This window comes from Apus apus, chromosome Z (genome assembly GCF_020740795.1).
Source record: "Apus apus isolate bApuApu2 chromosome Z, bApuApu2.pri.cur, whole genome shotgun sequence".
Classification (NCBI taxonomy): domain Eukaryota; kingdom Metazoa; phylum Chordata; class Aves; order Apodiformes; family Apodidae; genus Apus; species Apus apus.
Genome location: NC_067312.1, coordinates 51307724 through 51324567, shown reverse-complemented (window position 1 = coordinate 51324567; position 16844 = coordinate 51307724). Strand labels below are relative to the sequence as shown.

Below are 16844 nucleotides of genomic sequence, written 5' to 3'. Positions count from 1 at the left end.
CCTGAAGAAATGTATCTTCTTTGGGCATCCAAGGATGAGAAGACAGATGAGAAGACTGCAGAATGTATCTATTTACTGCTTATAATGCGTAAAGGCCTAATGTGATGAATAAAGTCATAACATAATGACTAACCAATAGCAAAGTAAAGACTGCCTCATGACCAGTGGTATTTAGCCAATCACATAAGGTATCTGTCCGCATGCACAGCTGCGTGGACAGTAACTTAAAGTACATAAGGAGTAACTGAACTAACAATAAAGTGGAACGATATGCAAGATCGTATTGGTTGTCGTGTTGTTGCTCGGCCCTACTCCTGATTGGATTTATCTCAACAAGTGGCGCCCGAACAGGGACCCTCGGATTTTGCACCCTTGGATTTTATACCTTTGGACTTTGCTGCTACAGCCGCCGGACGGTGTGATGATGGTCCAAGGGATCCTTGGTTTTTACTGCTAAAGCTGTCAGACAGTGTGCAGGCGATGAGAGAAATATCTCCGCAAGATTCTGTGAATCCTGGGAGACAGGAGTAGGGAAGGCTGGAGTGGTCCGTACGGCGCAGCGGAACCCGGAACAGAACCCAGAATAAAGGAGGCCTCTCTGTCCCAGCCTGAAGGGAAGACCACAACGGAACAAGCAGCAGGTAAGACCGCTATGGAAATAACTGCGGCAGTCCGTTTATTAGCTACTATTCTCTCTAAGAGAGGGGAAAAAATAACGGAAGATAAAATAGATGGCCTAGTTCAATGAGCTCGGCAACGGAATTTATTACAGTCCCCTCCCTTCCTTTTTGATGTTGCTGCATGGCAAGAGGTGGGAGAAGCTTTGTTCAAAACAACTATAGCTGTTGGGCGAGATGGTCGTGAAGCTGAAGAACTGGGTCCTGTATGGCAAGTGCTGATTGATACTTCGCAGGCAATGAAAGCAGAAAAGAAAGTTACAGCTGCTGCTGTGACAGCATTAGGGAAGAATAAATCATCTGGAGCGGAGGAGCTGTCCCGCTTAAGAAAATTCCTTGGGGTCGGTCACTTGCGACCAATAAAAGGGATGACAGCTCCAGTAGCAGCTAATCTACAAGAACTGAAAGCTCAGCTTAAATCTCAGCAGGGTCCTAGTGCGGCAGAAGGTACTTTGGGGGGTGCTTTGGACTTGGCTGCAGCTGCTTTAAATCAGAATGCTTTGAAACTGTTAAATGAAAGAGTTACAAGATGAGGGTGAGGAGGCTGTAGAATCAGATGAGGAGGTGCAAGCATGGATTAATGAACAGGAGGATGAGGAGAGAGACGGCGAGGAAATACATGGTGCTTGTTCAACCCAGCACAAGGAGAGTAAAAAGTTGTCTGAGCAGATGACAGAACTGATTAAAAAAGTAGACAAATTAGCAACAGCAATAAAGGATGCCCCAGAGTTGCCTCAACCAGTAGCTGATCATTTGTATCACACACTGGCTTTTGAAAATGCTACTGCAAAGATTAAAGCAATACTGGCAACTCTCCCCCAAGGATCTGGTGTTGATCATATGGTGGAAAGAGCGGTACGGGCAGAAAGTTTAAGTCAAACTGCAGCATTTACTGCTACTATAAAAGATGCTGTAAAAGAAGGGATTGTAGTTGCAGCTGCTATCTCACATAAAACACCTAACAAAAATAAGGGAACACTATGACAAGCTAGTCTCTCTGGTGCATGTTTTCGATGTGGAGAAGGAGGTCACGTGAAACGTTCGTGTACTGCTCCAATCTGGTGTGATACATGCCAGACTAGTACACGTGCTACAGTTGTTTGCTGAAAATCGGGAAACGGCTGGAGAAGCGTGCAGGGGACCCGCGCAATGATAAAAATAGGCCATCCCCAAGCTCGGAAAACAGCTTCTTCCAATGCCACACCCGTGCCACAAGAAGGAGTCTTGGGTTTGATGTGGAAACAGCAATAGATGTTACTTTACAGGACAAACAGGTTACATTGATTCCTACAACTGCTTTTGGCCCTTTGTTTTCAGTGGATTCAACTTTTGGTGGACTTATAATTGGCCGATCATCAACAGGGAAACAAGGAGTTGTAATACTCCCAGGAGTTATGGATGCAGATTATACCGGACAAATCAAGATTATGGCTTATGCACTCCAACCACCTGTTTTTATCTCAAAGGGTAGCAAAATTGCACAAATTGTGGCACTTGAAGCCTTAATCCAGCAGTCTGCTCAGCAACAATCATCACAACCTCTTCGGCGAGATGGGGGATTTGGCTCTACAGGATACCAAACATTTCTAACAATCGGCTTGGGAGATCGACCAAAACATCCAGTCACCTTGTCTATGGGATCTGTACAAATTCGTCTCCTATTAATTTTGGATACAGGAGCTGATATCACCCTCATCAACGAGAAGTATTGGCCATCCTCTTGGCCTTTGACTGTACCAGTGGCACAAGTGGTAGGAGTGGGGGGTTCACAGATTCCACGGATCAGTGCTAAACCTGTTCAATTCCAATTCGCAGATGGGCAAAGGATATTGGTTCAGCCCTACGTCGTTCCCTTGCCTGAGGAGCTTCAAGGACTTGTGGGTCATGACTTACTGGGACAAATGGGAATGGTTCTTACAAATGAGCTTTTTTAAGTGCGGTCACTGACACACAGCCTCCCATACTGAAGCTGACATGGTTACAAGATTAACCAGTATGGGTAGATCAGTGGCCGTTATCCAGAGAAAGGCTGACCATGGCTCATCAATTGGTGCAAGAACAATTAGCAGCTAAACATACACAACCCTCCACGAGTCCTTGGAATACCCCTATTTTTGTGATTCCAAAGAAATCTGGAAAATGGCATCTGCTACATGATCTGTGAAAAGTAAATGCACAAATGCTTGCTATGGGGGCACTACAACCTGCTTTGCCGGCACACACCATGATACCTCAGGGCTGGCATATTTTAATAATTGATCTGAAGGACTGTTTTTTTACCATTCCACTGCATCCAGATGATACTAAACAGTTTGCTTTCTCCTTGCCAGCCATAAATAAACAGGAACCTGCACTGCGCTATGAGTGGGTGGTTTTACCACAAGAAATGAAGAACTCGCCTACTATGTATCAGACTTATGTTGCTTGGGTGCTACAACCTATTCAACAACATTTTTCTTCTGCACTGATTTACCATTACATGGATGATATCCTGTTTGCTTTTTCAACTCCTGTTACAGAGACTCACCTTGCCTTTATTATCGACAGCCTAAAGGACAAGGGTTTAATCATTGCTCCAGAAAAAGTGCAGAGGTCAGCGCCCTGGAAATATCTTGGTTGGCAAGTATCTGATGCACAGATTCATCCACTGAAGGGACCATTGAATGTGAAAGTGCAAACTTTACATGATGCTCAGCGATTGCTTGGTGATTTACAGTGGGTATGGCCGGTTGTAGGTATTTCTAATGAAGATCTATGACCACTGCTACCATGGCTCCATGGAACAGATGCCGCATCACCACGATCTTGCAACACAGAACAGAAGGCTGCATTGGCCCGGATCAGTGAAAAGACTGCAACCGGCGCTGTCTCTCGGCGTCTGCCTGGCCAACCTCTTTCTTTAGCAGTCCTTAATGTAACTGATGCTCCTTTCGCAGCACTGTTGCAGTGGCAAAAGAAAAAGGGGGAGAAGGAGCAGGATTCAACTGCATTGTGTATAGAATGGCTGTTTCTACCGGCCCAACCAAAGCATCGGTTGCAGACACAACTGGAAGCCACTGCACTTTTGATTCGCAAAGGATGCCTGTGAGCGAGGGAGTTGCTTGGGGAAGATCCAGTGGACATCAGTGTCCCCTTCACGATGGAGGACTTTGAATGGTGTTACCATCATGCCACTTCATTACAGACTGCATTGTTAAATTTTTCTGGTAACATTCATAATATGTTACCTAAAGGTCCAGTTTGGGGAATGCTGAAATGCTATGAGTGGATTCGTTGTCCATTGCTATCTGAGCAACCTGTTGACGGACTAACAGTCTTTACTGATGCTGGTAGAAAGACTCAAAGAGCAGCTTCTGTTTGGCGTGTTGATGATAGCTGGCAGCAACATGTGATTCAAGGCACCACCACTGATAGCTTGCAGACCTTGGAATTACAGGCAGTATGTTGGGCTTTTGCCTCCTGGGCAAAAGAGCCACTCAGTGTTGTCTCTGACTCTTTGTATGTGGTAGGAGTTGTTCAGTGTCTAGAAAATGCATCAATAAGAGACACAAATAACTGTCGGCTGGGAGAGTTATTCCTCTGGCTACGTGGTCAGCTACAGACACGCCAACATCCCTATTGCATTATGCATGTTAGGAGTCACATGTGGGCACAAGGCCTTGGAGAAGGAAATGAACAAGCAGATAAGCTCGTCAGTCCAGCAATACATTTGCCACCATCTAACACCTTTGAGCAAGCCCGAAGCAGTCATGATACATTTCATCAAAACACTAAAGCATTGAAGCGTCAGTTTCAGTTGACATGGAATGATGCCAAAGGCATCGTTCGAGCCTGTCCTCAGTGTAGCCGTCATGGGCCAGGACTAGGATTAGGGGTAAACCCTAAAGGCCTCATGGGTCTCGAACTGTGGCAAATGGATGCCACTCACGTAGCAGAGTTTGGGCGACTTAAACTCTGGCCCGCTGTGGGTTCCTAGCCGTTTCACTCGTCCTGTATGTCAAGAGATCCAGACGAAGAACGAAGATTGTGGAGGCGACAATATTTCTGTGAACCATATTTTTGACAACTGCAACAACTCTTGAATCTGCTGAACTTTTCACCAGATGCAGTAGCTAGCGTCATTATACAAGGCAGAAGCTTTGGCAATTATAGCGTCAATCAACGTGTACAGTGTAATGCTGACCTTGTCTGCCCTTTTTGTTCTTCTAACTGTGTATTAGTGTTTCAATGTGGAAGTTGTAATAGTATATTTCATAGACAATCTCATTGGATTTATGTAACACATCTATTATGTAGGGAATGTCGATCACGGTTTGAAATTCAGCAATTTCTCAGAGATTGTGCTCAGTTTATGGGGTAGATGAAAATACACCTTTTCCGGAAGTGTGGATGCCAGAAAGCCTTCATCAAAGAGATCTAGCTTATATTTGTTGGCGCATGCAAGCTGCAGTACGCGCTGTAACATTCTCTCTGCGTAAAAAATGTTTAGGTTGGAATGTGCATCTTGTGCCTGTGGGGGATTGCCCGTAACTTGATTTCACAAATTTCACAAATATCTCCTAGGCCAAATATTTGGCTTACTTAGGCTAATGCCTCAGGAGTAACAGACCTATGTCTAAGCATGGAAACAGCAGACAATCCTTTCCGTACTTGTTTAATTGGCATACCATTACATGATGTGGAAGAAATGATCAATGCATCTAAGAGTTGGTGGTCAGGAAAGGCACCTGATTTTACTACATGAGCCACAGGAGAATGTTTAAAGCAAGGCCATTATACATGGCCTGCCTATAATCAGTCTATATGGCAGAAAGTGTTTGTTCAAGGCCTAAAAGTAAGCAGTCCAAACCCATTACAAGAAGTTGGATTAATGGCAAGTGTGCCTCCTGTTCCATTAAGCAACTTGTCTCACATGGCTAACTGTGCCCCAGATCAATTGTATGCTTATAATGGTACTGGATCTTTTATCTTTGAGGCACAAGAACGGCATATGGGACATGATAAAAACAGGATTATGTTTCAGGATGTTAGTGGTGATACCAAACATTGGCCTAATGAGATAGAAACTCGAGCATTGGTAAACACCATGGGGGGAAAATTACTGCCTAAAGGAATTTTTCTCATATGTGGTGACCGTGCCTGGCCTGGTATTCCATATAGGCCGATAGGAGGACCTTGTTATCTTGGTCGGCTGACAATGCTTACCCCAACAATGAGAAATCTTGTTTCAGCTGCTCAGCAGAAGCGCTCACTACATTATTTTGATGAGCGTTGTAATGACCATGTTGAGATACCAAGTCACAGTGCAGCAATTTTATCAGTAATTTTTGTGCCTGGAGTCATGACTGCAATTAATGACAAAAATATTGAACGTTTGGCTTGTTGGGGAGTGAAACAATTTAACCGTACCTCATTGATACTGAATGATTTATTGAATGATGTTGATAGCATCCGACACGCTACACTGCAAAACCGTGCAGCAATTGATTTTTTGCTTTTGGCTCACGGTCATGGATGTGAGGATTTTGAAGGCATGTGTTGCATGAATTTATCAGATCATTCTGTGTCCATTCATAAACGACTTCAACTTCTACAGGAGAACTTTCGGCATATAACCCTTTCCAGCTCTTGGTTAGATCAATTGTTTAACAAATGGGGTTTAACAGGCTGGTTGTTAGATCTAGTCAGGGGAGGACTTTTAATTTTTGTAATAGTGATTGTAGCTTTTATATTACTTGCTTGTTGTTTGTGCTTTATCCAAAATAGCCTGCAGTCTGTGATGAATCATGTTTGGCTGTTGCAAAAAGAAAAAGGGGGAAGTGTAGAGCAATTTTTAATACAGCCAGTTGTGAATGAATTTCTTATGCAGCAGGGACATGATTTTGTAAGCTTGCAAGAATTCAACAATCCTTGCTGTAGTAGCAGAGTATGAAACTAATCATTGTTCTTCTTTAAAGCCAGGATTGTCTTTAGCCTTCGGAACCTGGAGAAATGTATCTTCTTTGGGCACCCAAGGATGAGAAGACGGATGAGAAGACTGCAGAATGTATCTATTTACTGCTTATAATGCATAAAGGCCTAATGTGATGAATAAAGTCATAACATAATGACTAACCAATAGCAAAGTAAAGATTGCCTCGTGACCAGTGGTATTTAGCCAATCACATAAGGTATCTGTCCGCATGCACAGCTGCGTGGACAGTAACTTAAAGTATATAAGGAGTAACTGAACTAACAATAAAGTGGAACGATATGCAAGATCGTATTGGTTGTCGTGTTGTTGCTCGGCCCTACTCCTGATTGGATTTATCTCAACATCTTAGCAGCTTAAGGGTCATCAACCAGATATGGATTTGGAGATATCTTGTGTGGGCTGTATTGAGGTGGAGGTTTACAGCAGTGGCAGATGGGGCAGTGTGATGCCTGTGCCAGTGCCACAGCCTCCTACCACCACAGTCTGGAAAAGCAGCTCCTCTGTCCTGGGAACCCTTGGCAGGATCACTTTACCCCTCTTCTCCTGACAGTTACTTCAAAATTAGCACACCTCTGGGGAGTCACTCAGTCTGTGGTGCTGTCTCACCTGTCTCAAGGGAACACCTGTAGACATAGTTAATTTTCTTTGTTGTTCCCCTTTTAAAAATCTGAGTGCTTTGTTGTCTTATTTTTTTTCTTTGCAACCCTTGTGAGATTGGTTTGTTTTGTTGCCTGAATTTTTAAAAACTGAGGACTGAGCCATGCTGAGATTATCGATTTTTTCATTGACCAGATTCAAAGCTAAGAGCAAAACTCTGACCAAAATTTTAACTGTAAGTATCCATCATGTATGTTTGGCTTACACAGTGTAATTTAATTATCTTATAATGAAGTTATTTCTTGTAATAAGAGGAGATGTTTGTTTGTTTGTTTATTTATTTATTTATTGACAAATACATGGTCATAATGATTATTACACCCCAGTTTTACTGTTAACATCTCTACCAAGAAGTCTGCTGTGGCAGCACTGGAATTCCTGCATGGAACAGACTTAAAAAGTTCCATGCCGTGTACAGCTTCTTTCTGTGGAACAGGTAGACATTGGCTGTGAGAATAAATTACTTTAGTGAAACTGTTCATGTAAGAGCTTTGGATGTTTATCCTGTTTTCATAGAAACCTTCTGAATTAAGTTAAGATATTAGTGAAACAGCAATACTACTAAATATAGTAATAAGTCAAATAATACTGGTATTATTACACATTTCCTTTGCCTTCCTCCTACTGAAGGCTTTTGTACAACACGAAAATAAGCAACACTTCAAAGAAACCATGACATATTAATACTACTTGTGGGGTTAATCTGTGTGGTAGTATCATGCAGTGTAGCTCAAAAAGTATTTAAGAAAAGGATAGCAGGAAAGAAATAGTGAAAAGTGAGAATGGCAAAGTAGAATCATAGAATAGAATCATGATGTTGGAAGGGACCTTAAAGATCATCCAGTTCCACCCCCCCTGCCATGAGCAGGGAATCCTGCCACTAGACCAGACTGCAAAAAACCTCATCCAACCTGGCTTTAAAAACCTCCAGGGATGGGGCATCAACAGCCTCCCTGGGCAACCCATTCCAGTTCCTCACCACCCTTATAGTGAGGAATTTCTTCCTAATATCTAACCTACATCTCCCCTCTCTTGTTGAAGAATGGCTTGAGCAGCCCTTGCTATCTCCTCGAGAGGCCTTGAGAGTGTAACACAAATAGGAGCTGTACAAGCAATCTCTTTTTTTAGCCTAACACAAGTATAAACAATCTCTCTGTTAGCTTAAACTAACTCAAGGACAAGGTAGAGAAGTAGAACAATAGAAAACAAGGAAGAACCCTGGAACTCAGATGTGTGTTACTATCCAGTAAAATCACTGCAAGTAGTTACCATCCAGTGAAATCACTACAAGTAGTTACTATCCAATGAATTCACTACAAGTAGTTACTATCCAATGAATTCACTACATATAGGTTCGGAAAAGGGTATAAAAGTAACACTGTGTATTCAATAAATCGAAGCTTGCTTTATCAATCACATTGATTCTGGACTGCTTGCTTCCCTGGCCGCCAGCACTCTCTCAGTTTAAAACCATTACCCCTTGTCCAATCACTATCTTCTCTGATGAAAAAACCCTCCCCAGCTTTCCTGTAGCCCCTTCAAGTACTGGAAGGTGCAATAACGTCTCCCTAGAGCCTTGTCTTCTCCACGCTGAGCAGCCCCAACTCTCTCAGCCTGTCTTCATAGCAGAGGTGCTCCAGGCCTTTGATCATCTTGGTGGCCTTTCTCTGGACCCTCTCCAACAGCTCCATATCTTTCTTGTGCTAAGGGCACCAGAACTGTACCCAGGTTTCCAGGTGGGGTCTCACCAGAGCAGAGCAGAGGGGCAGAATCCCCTCCCTGACCCTGCTGGCCACACTTCTTTTGATGCAGCCCAGGACACAATTGCCTCTCTGGGCTCCAGCACACACTGGCAGCTCATGTCAAGCTTCTCATCTACTACCACCCCCAAGTCCTTCTCCTCAGGACTGCTCTCTAGCCATTCTCTCCCCCAGCCTGTATTTGTGCCTGGGGTTGTGCTGACCCAGGTGCAGGACCCTGCACTTGGCCTTGTTGAACTTCATGAGATGGCATTGGCCCACCTCTCCAGCCTGTCAAGGTCCCTCTGGATGGCATCCTTTCCCTCTAGGGTGTCAACCGCACCACACAGCTTGGTATCATCAGCAAACGTCCTGAGGATACCCTCAATCCCACTGTCCATGTTAAACAGCACTCGTCCTAATACTGACTCCTGAGGGATAGAGGCTTAGCAAGGGCATCCACCACCTCCCTCAGGACCTGTGGGTGAATCCTATCAGGTCCCATAGATTTATGCACCTTCAGATTTTTTAGATGGTCACAAACCTGCTCTAGTCCTATAGCGGGGGGTAATTCACTCTCTCAGTCCCTGCTTTCACCTGCTGTGGCCTTTGTGTTGAGGTTGGAACACTTGCCAGAGAAGACTGAAGCAAAGAAGTCATTGAGGACCTCAGCCTTTTCAATGTCCTGTGTTGCTACCTTGCCCATTTCCTTCAGGAGAGGGTCTACACTCTCCTTGGATGTCCTTTTCTCCCCAACATACCTAAAGAAGCTTTTCTTATTTTTCTTAACATCCCTGGCAAGATTTAATTCTTGCAGGAATTTGGCTCTCCTCACCTGATCCCTAGCTTCTCAGACAACCTCTCTGTAATCCTCCCAGGATACCTGCCCTAGCTTCCACCCCCTGCAGGCTTCCTTCTTCAGATTGAGCTTTTCTAGGAGCTGCTTGCTCATCCACGCTGGCCTCTTGGAGTTTCTCCCTGACTTCCTCTTAGTTGGGATGCAATGCTCTTGGGCCTGGAGAAGGTGACCCTTGAATATCAGCCAGTTTTCATGGGCCCCTCTACCCACCCGGATGTTATCCCAAGACACTCTCTCAAGCAGGTTCCTGAAAAGGCCGAAGTCGCCCTTCTGAAGTCAAGGGTAGTACGCTTGCTGGTAGCCCTCCTTGCTGTCCTAAGGATCTTGAACTCCACCATTTCATGGTCACTGCAACCTAGGCTGCCCTTGAGCTTAGCATCTGTCACCAGCCCTTCCTTGTTGGTGAGGACAAGGTCCAGCATAGCACCTCTCTTTGTTGATTCCTCGATTGCTTAGAAAAGGAATAGTAGTGTTAATTCTTTTAAACTTTTTTAAATCAGAGGGAATGGGGCACCAAGAAGATTCTGATAGTGTAGAGCAGCAGTTGCTTCAGATCTGACTGAATTGGTTTACCCACATTTTGATTATAATATGATTAGATGTAATTTGACAGATACGTATCTGTCATCCTTCAGTTGCTGGAGAAGCTTTTGCAGGATTTGTTGCCTTCTTTCTCCGCATGCCTTTTTCTCTCTGAAGTGCGACAGGACTAGATGGGAGAGGAACAGGAGGAAAAGAGGATGAAAGAGGTTCTTTTGACTCTTGTTTGGTTTTTTTTTGTTAGCTAAGTTTCTCTTGCGTAGCAGCAGAATGAGACAGCCCTGAGTCTATCAACTTTCTGTGTATAAAAATGATGAGCATCTGGAAAGGAGCAGAGGTGCTTTCAGTGTATGCTCAGGAGGATTATTTGGGTTAAGTTTACAGCTGAAGGGTTCTGTTTGCCTAAGAACAGCAATGTCTTTATACAGTGGTTTACAGTTTTTTAAAAAATAGTGTGACAATATATTCAAAAAACCTTCCCTTTGAGTGGTTGATTTAATCTCTGATGAAACAAATGACTGAGGAATTTCACTGCGCTGCACATCTGCCACTGTTGGAGAGTATCAGGTGTTTGTCTAATGGACAACTTACATTCATATCCAATTAACATACAGTATCTTCTTTCCTGTTGTTCCCTGAGTAGATGTGTTAATGGCTATTCACCATTCTTTAGTTACCAACTGCTGATTTATTTTTATTTTTATTTTTTTTTTACCATTTGCTACTGTTGAGAATTTTTTCAATATACTCAATCTTAACTTAGTTTTGAAAAAGAAGAAAGGCACAGTAATGGGGAACAAACCCCTCAGACTGTTTTCTCCCGAGACTAGTGTTATGCCCCAAATCAAGCTGAAGCTATGTTTTTGAGGTTGTTGTCTTCACAATAAAATGAACAATGGCATTGATCATAGTGTTGCTGACTTTTTTATTATTTTTATTTTAAGCCATGTTACTATGTTCAGGGCTATTTGCATGCTTCTCTCCTAAAAGCACATAGTGTAAATTTGTAAATGTATCATATGCTTCAAGTGTCTTCCATGTTGATTTGTTTGCAGCTATCTTTTGGCCACTCCCAGTTGGTGCTAGTGTATTTTTCGTGTGTTGTAGTCATAGTATTTGTAGACAGGCTTGAAGCCAGTTATCTGAAATAGTATTTTCTGCTGTTTTCTGTGTCCTTGTTTTTCTTCTTTGGCTCACTGCTGTCCAGGGACAAAAGACACTTCCTTAGGCTGTCCTGTGTAAAAGGGAAATTTAAGTAGCCATTGTTCTAGACGTAAGATAATTATTTAAATTCGTATTATGTCACCTTTTCAGAAGGTACAGTGAAGATCAGCAGCAGGATTCATTGAGCTCTCCCTTGTGTCCATCTCTGCTAGTAAAAGTGGTAATAATAGCATGGAAATAGAGGATAACACATAAAGAAAACTGTTGCCTTCTTTTCCATAATCTTTCTGTGTTGGAATTTCTTACCAGCCTCAGTCGTATCAACTTCCTCAGTTCTTGTTCAATTAACAGAACCAAAAATTGACTTACTGGTTTTAAATGCCTATGCATTAATGCATTTCCAAATGAGACAGAGTTAGTATTCCTCTTCTTCTGAACTAAATTGTGGTGTTTTTGTTTTTGTTTTTTTTCTTCTCTGTTCTCATTTCTCCAATCTTTATTCTACTTCCATCCTTCCCCTGCCCCCATTTTCCCTCTAAAAATATCTTCAGGAATGACTTGCTGATGGTGTGCCGCCAGCTGAATATGGAGGAGTCTGTCGCAGAGATCATGCACCAGCTGGGAGCAGATGAAAATGGAAAAATTTCCTTCCAGGATTTTAGTCTGTGCCGCATGGAACTGGTACGAGAAATCAGGAAGGAGGAAGTGGAGCTTTCTGTGAAATCGGACTCTTGTAAGAAGAAAAATTTAAGGGATAGGATAGCTTCCTGGCCAACTAGCAGCAATAACAGTTTAGGTAGGTATGACTTTTAAATGTGTTATTGGTGTAATTTAACAAAAGATAAATTCGGAGGGTTTTGTTACAGCTTTACTGCCATCAGGATTTCTTCTAAAAAACTACACACCTAGATTTTTTTAAAAAAATTTTTAAGAGAGCCTGCACTAGTCATCCCAATAGTCTTTCTTTTCATGTGTCCTAAATTAAGGAATATTTTTTGCATTCAGAGGTACTTCATACATCTTCCTGAAGAGCTTGCTTATCTGTGTTCTGGCTTTGCATGTAACTGACCTGTTGTCAGAGTCCAGTTCTTAGAATCATAGAACTATTCAGGTTGGAAAAGACCCTTGGGATCACTAAGCCCAACCATCATCCCTACTCTACAAAGTTCTCCCCTAAACCATATCCACCAACACCACATTCAAACAGCCCTTAAATACACCCAGGGATGGTGGCTCAACCACTTCCTTGGACAGCCTATTCCAGTGTCTGACCACTCTTTCTGTGAAAAAAAAAATTCCTAAGGTCCAGTCTAAACCTCCCCTGGTGCAGCTTGAAGCCCTTCCCTCTTGTTCTGTCGCTAATTACCTGTGAGAAGAGACTAGCACCAACCTCTCTACAATGACCTTTCAGGTAGTTGTAGAGACTGATGAGGTCTCCCCTCAGCCTCCTCTTCCTCAAACTAAACATTCCCAGCTCCTTCAAGTGTTCTTCACAAGATTGATTCTCTGGGCCCTTCACCAGCTTCGTTGCCCTCCTCTGTACTCGCTCCAGCACCTCGATACCTCTCTTGAATTGAGGTGCCCAAAACTGGACACAACACTCCAGGTGTGGCCTGACCAGTGCTGAGTACAGGGGGACAATCACCTCTCTGCTTCTGCTGATCACACTGTTTCTAATACAAGCCAGGATGCCATTGGCTTTCTTGGCCACCTGGGCACACTGCTGGCTCATATTCAGCTGCTTGTCGATTAGAGCCCCCAGGTCCTTTTCTGCCAGACACTTTCCAGCCACACTTCCCCAAGCCTGTAGGGTTGCCTGGGGTTGTTGTGGCCCAAGTGCAGGACTTGGCCTTGTTGAAGCCCATACCATTAATATTAGCCCAACGATCTTATCTATCCAAGTCCCTCTGTAGAGCCTCCCTGTCCTCATGCAGACCAACACTCCCGCCTAGCTTGGTGTCATCTGCAAACTTACTGATGATACACTCTATGTCCTTATCAAGATTTTTTGTTGTGTTTTTTTCTTTTTTTGTCAGTTGTTTTTTTGTTGTTTGTTTGAGTTTTTTTAAGAAATGTAGTCATAAGTTCTATGAGGACCAGAACAAACAAACCTGGATTTCCAAGGGTTTTGTTATTGACATGGCATTTGCTACATCCTCAAGTAAGGACTAGCACAGCTTACGCTTTTGTTGTATGAAGAAGAAACCTTTTGTTTTGATTTCCTGACCTTCTTCCATGTGTGTGGGTTTTTTTGTTTTGGTTTTGTTTGTTTAGTTAGTTGTTTTTTAACCCCTAGGGTGTCTAATCAAGGTTGAATGTTGCATCACATTGCAATATTTTTCTCAGCAGGAGCACTTACAGAGTCTTTCACTATGTGCTTTCCGTAGAACTTGCAAGAATTTAGTATGTTTGAGACTTTGGCACCACTATCAACTGTATTTGAAATTAGCAAACAGGAAAGGGGGAAGACAGACTAGTGAGCAGACCATGCTTACAGGAGAAACACAGGAAGCTGCTAGCAAAAGTCAATAAAATGGTTGGCTCAGACACAAGTGTGTGACTAGATCTGGAGCCTGGTTCTTGGCCTTCTTAGCACCACACAGCTCTGCAGAGCACCACAAATCGGGCACATTCCAGAGCAACGTTCTGCTGTCTGTGCTTCTTGGTCAACTCCAGTGGCAAGACATGGAGCTATGGCTTTCCATATGGACTGTGAAACTGGATTGCAGCATCACTTTTGTCCCAGTTTATGCTTTCTACACAAACTCTGGTAAGCTTAAGAAAACAAAAGGGTGCAGCTGGGATTTTTACAGAGGCCATGCTTCATTTGGCTCAGGGATGAGCAGTGTGATACATACCACACTCTAGCTTTTGTGAAACAAGGGTTGCTTCCAGAACATTCCTACTTACCCTCTCCTGACTTATGTGGTGACATGCCCTTCACCTGCCCCTTTCTAATACCACCAGCCTGATTTCTCTCATGGAGTAAGTTGCCATAGTCAGGGTGGAATATAGGTGTGGCTTCCTTCCCTTGGAGCTTATTAGATACCTTCCAATCCTAATGAGACAAGGACTGAAGTAACATAACTGAACATAGTATCTTCTGTGCAGTGTTAAACCAGGTGAGGGCATGTTGAGAGGAACAAGACCTAGATGGTGATCTCACAGGCCTTTGTGTTGTAGATTCCTTATTTCCCATAATTGCTTCTGCTATAGGAAATTATTCCCTCTAGGTTGATGAAGAAGAGTTACAGAAAGTTCTGATGAAAACTTTTGGTAGGAATGAATACTGAATTGAGAATGCATTTTAAAATTATGCCTCTGCAGATATTTTTATTTTGTCCAAAATCTGAAAAGCTGTTTTATTCTGAATTTTCCTAGAACTTGTAATGGATGTTTAACAGACAGTTTTCTGTATTTAGAATCAACATTCTCACCCACCTGTGCATGCAAGGTTCAGTTATTATCATCACCTTTTTTTCATGCCATCATTCATATTGCTTTGTCATCTGATGCAAAATAACAAACAGCTTTTGAAGTGTGTTTTCTGCTATGCAGGAAAGAGTTACTCTAGCTGAAAGGTTTCAGGCATGTATCAGGTGGTACTCACTAACAGTGAAACTGGAGACTTTGGTCTTTGATTCCTGTATGGGATTGAATCCCTGAGTTGCACAGAGCCTTTTGAGGTTATCTTGTGGTTTAAGTAGGTTCCTTTCCAGACATAAACAGGTCTACCAGTAGGTTTACATGAACAAAAACACTATCCCCACTTCTTCATTGGTGTTACGGAGACACATGATGTTATGTAGAAAACAATGGAAGTAGTTTCAGTAAGTTCCAAATATAACTTTATAATTTTCACTTCTCTAGTCAGGTTGGCTTAGTATAAAGTTGATCCCCTTTGGAGCATAACTTCTTTTTTGTTTTGATTTACTGTGCTTCATATATTGTTTGAACAATTAGAGCTCTCTTCAGCTTTTGAATTTTCATTAAAGCACATTTGGCCCTTCCGATTTTTGCATCAGCTCATGCAAGTTCAATGTCTGAATGTCCAAAGATTTACTCTTCATTCCTCTAAGTTTCTTCCCTTACCCACTACTTTTTATAGCTAGGCCTACTTCATGTCTTGTTCAGCAGACTGTGCCCATTGCTTGTTAATTTTGTATGTTTTTCCCTTCATTCAGTGGTGCTCTTACCTCCAAAACCATTATTACTGAAGTTAGTAATGAAATTACTAGGTTTTTTTGCAAATCTCCCTGTTGTCTTCGTTGAATAATAAATCAAGCATTCAGAATTCCCACTCTTTTTGATAGGTTGTCAACATTTTAACTATTGAATGGAAGACGAGAAAAATACCCTACAATTCCTGTGGCAAGATGATGTTTTTGGAATACAAAAGGATTCTGTCTTCAGACAGTCAGAATCTGAATTTTGAATATTTAACAAAATTTAGGTGGAAGAGAGAGGAGCTGTCCGGCTCACATGCTATGACTGCAGCCACTGTTTGCCTACATCGAAATCCTGTTTAGTCCTATTGCGTGGTCTGGTGTATGAAATGAGATGATAGATGGACTGTATCTCCAGGAATTGTATGCATGTAGTAGAGCATGAAGAAAATGTGTTAAAATAATTATGCACTTTCTGATTACAAAATCATGGCTGATTGAAATAGGTTTTGAGACCAGAGGCTAACACTGAATTGAGAGGACTTTCTGCCCACTCAGCAGTAAATTATTCATATTCTAGAATGAAATTTCTCCCAGAAGCAGCAAGATGTGCCAAATGCACATGTAAATCACATTTCTGTGTTAAATGTCAGAGTTCCTCAAATAAGTTTAAGTAACTAAATGTCCCTGATACCTCATGGAAAACAATCATCAGACTTTGGATCTCTGTTGTTAAGACTCTTATTGAGTGAGTTGTAGCTGTGTGAGACCTAGAGGCTGGCTGAGCTCATACCATCTTGCATTGTCAGCTGTCTTTGTGTTTGCCATCCATAAGCCAGAATCATACCTAGTGACCTCTTCTTTCTCATTACTACTCTAAGAGCATAAATTGTATGTTAATTACAGGAACATACAACAGTTGTTTGTTAATTCCTGACTGAACTTTCAGTTACTACTGAAATAACAGTTTTGACAACTCCAGAGTTGCCGTGCCGAGCTGAGGCTTTAAAAGTGTACGATCCAGGAGGACAGCATCTTCACTAGCTGGAGTTTTGTAATCTGTTGGAA

General features: G+C 42.5%; 1 protein-coding gene across 3 annotated transcripts in view; it reads left to right on the top strand.

The window, feature by feature from the left end:
- Positions 1 to 16844, top strand: part of MCC (MCC regulator of WNT signaling pathway) — a 211012-nt gene that overhangs the window by 13421 nt on the left and 180747 nt on the right. For 2 of the 3 annotated variants that reach the window (XM_051641981.1, XM_051641982.1), the window contains exon 1: positions 12168 to 12406. In XM_051641981.1, coding sequence (XP_051497941.1) covers positions 12175 to 12406 — 232 coding nt within the window. In that variant the 5' untranslated portion in view covers positions 12168 to 12174. Of the gene's footprint in view, positions 1 to 12161; positions 12407 to 16844 lie in introns of those variants that run through there. The other variant, XM_051641985.1, reaches the window with a different exon arrangement.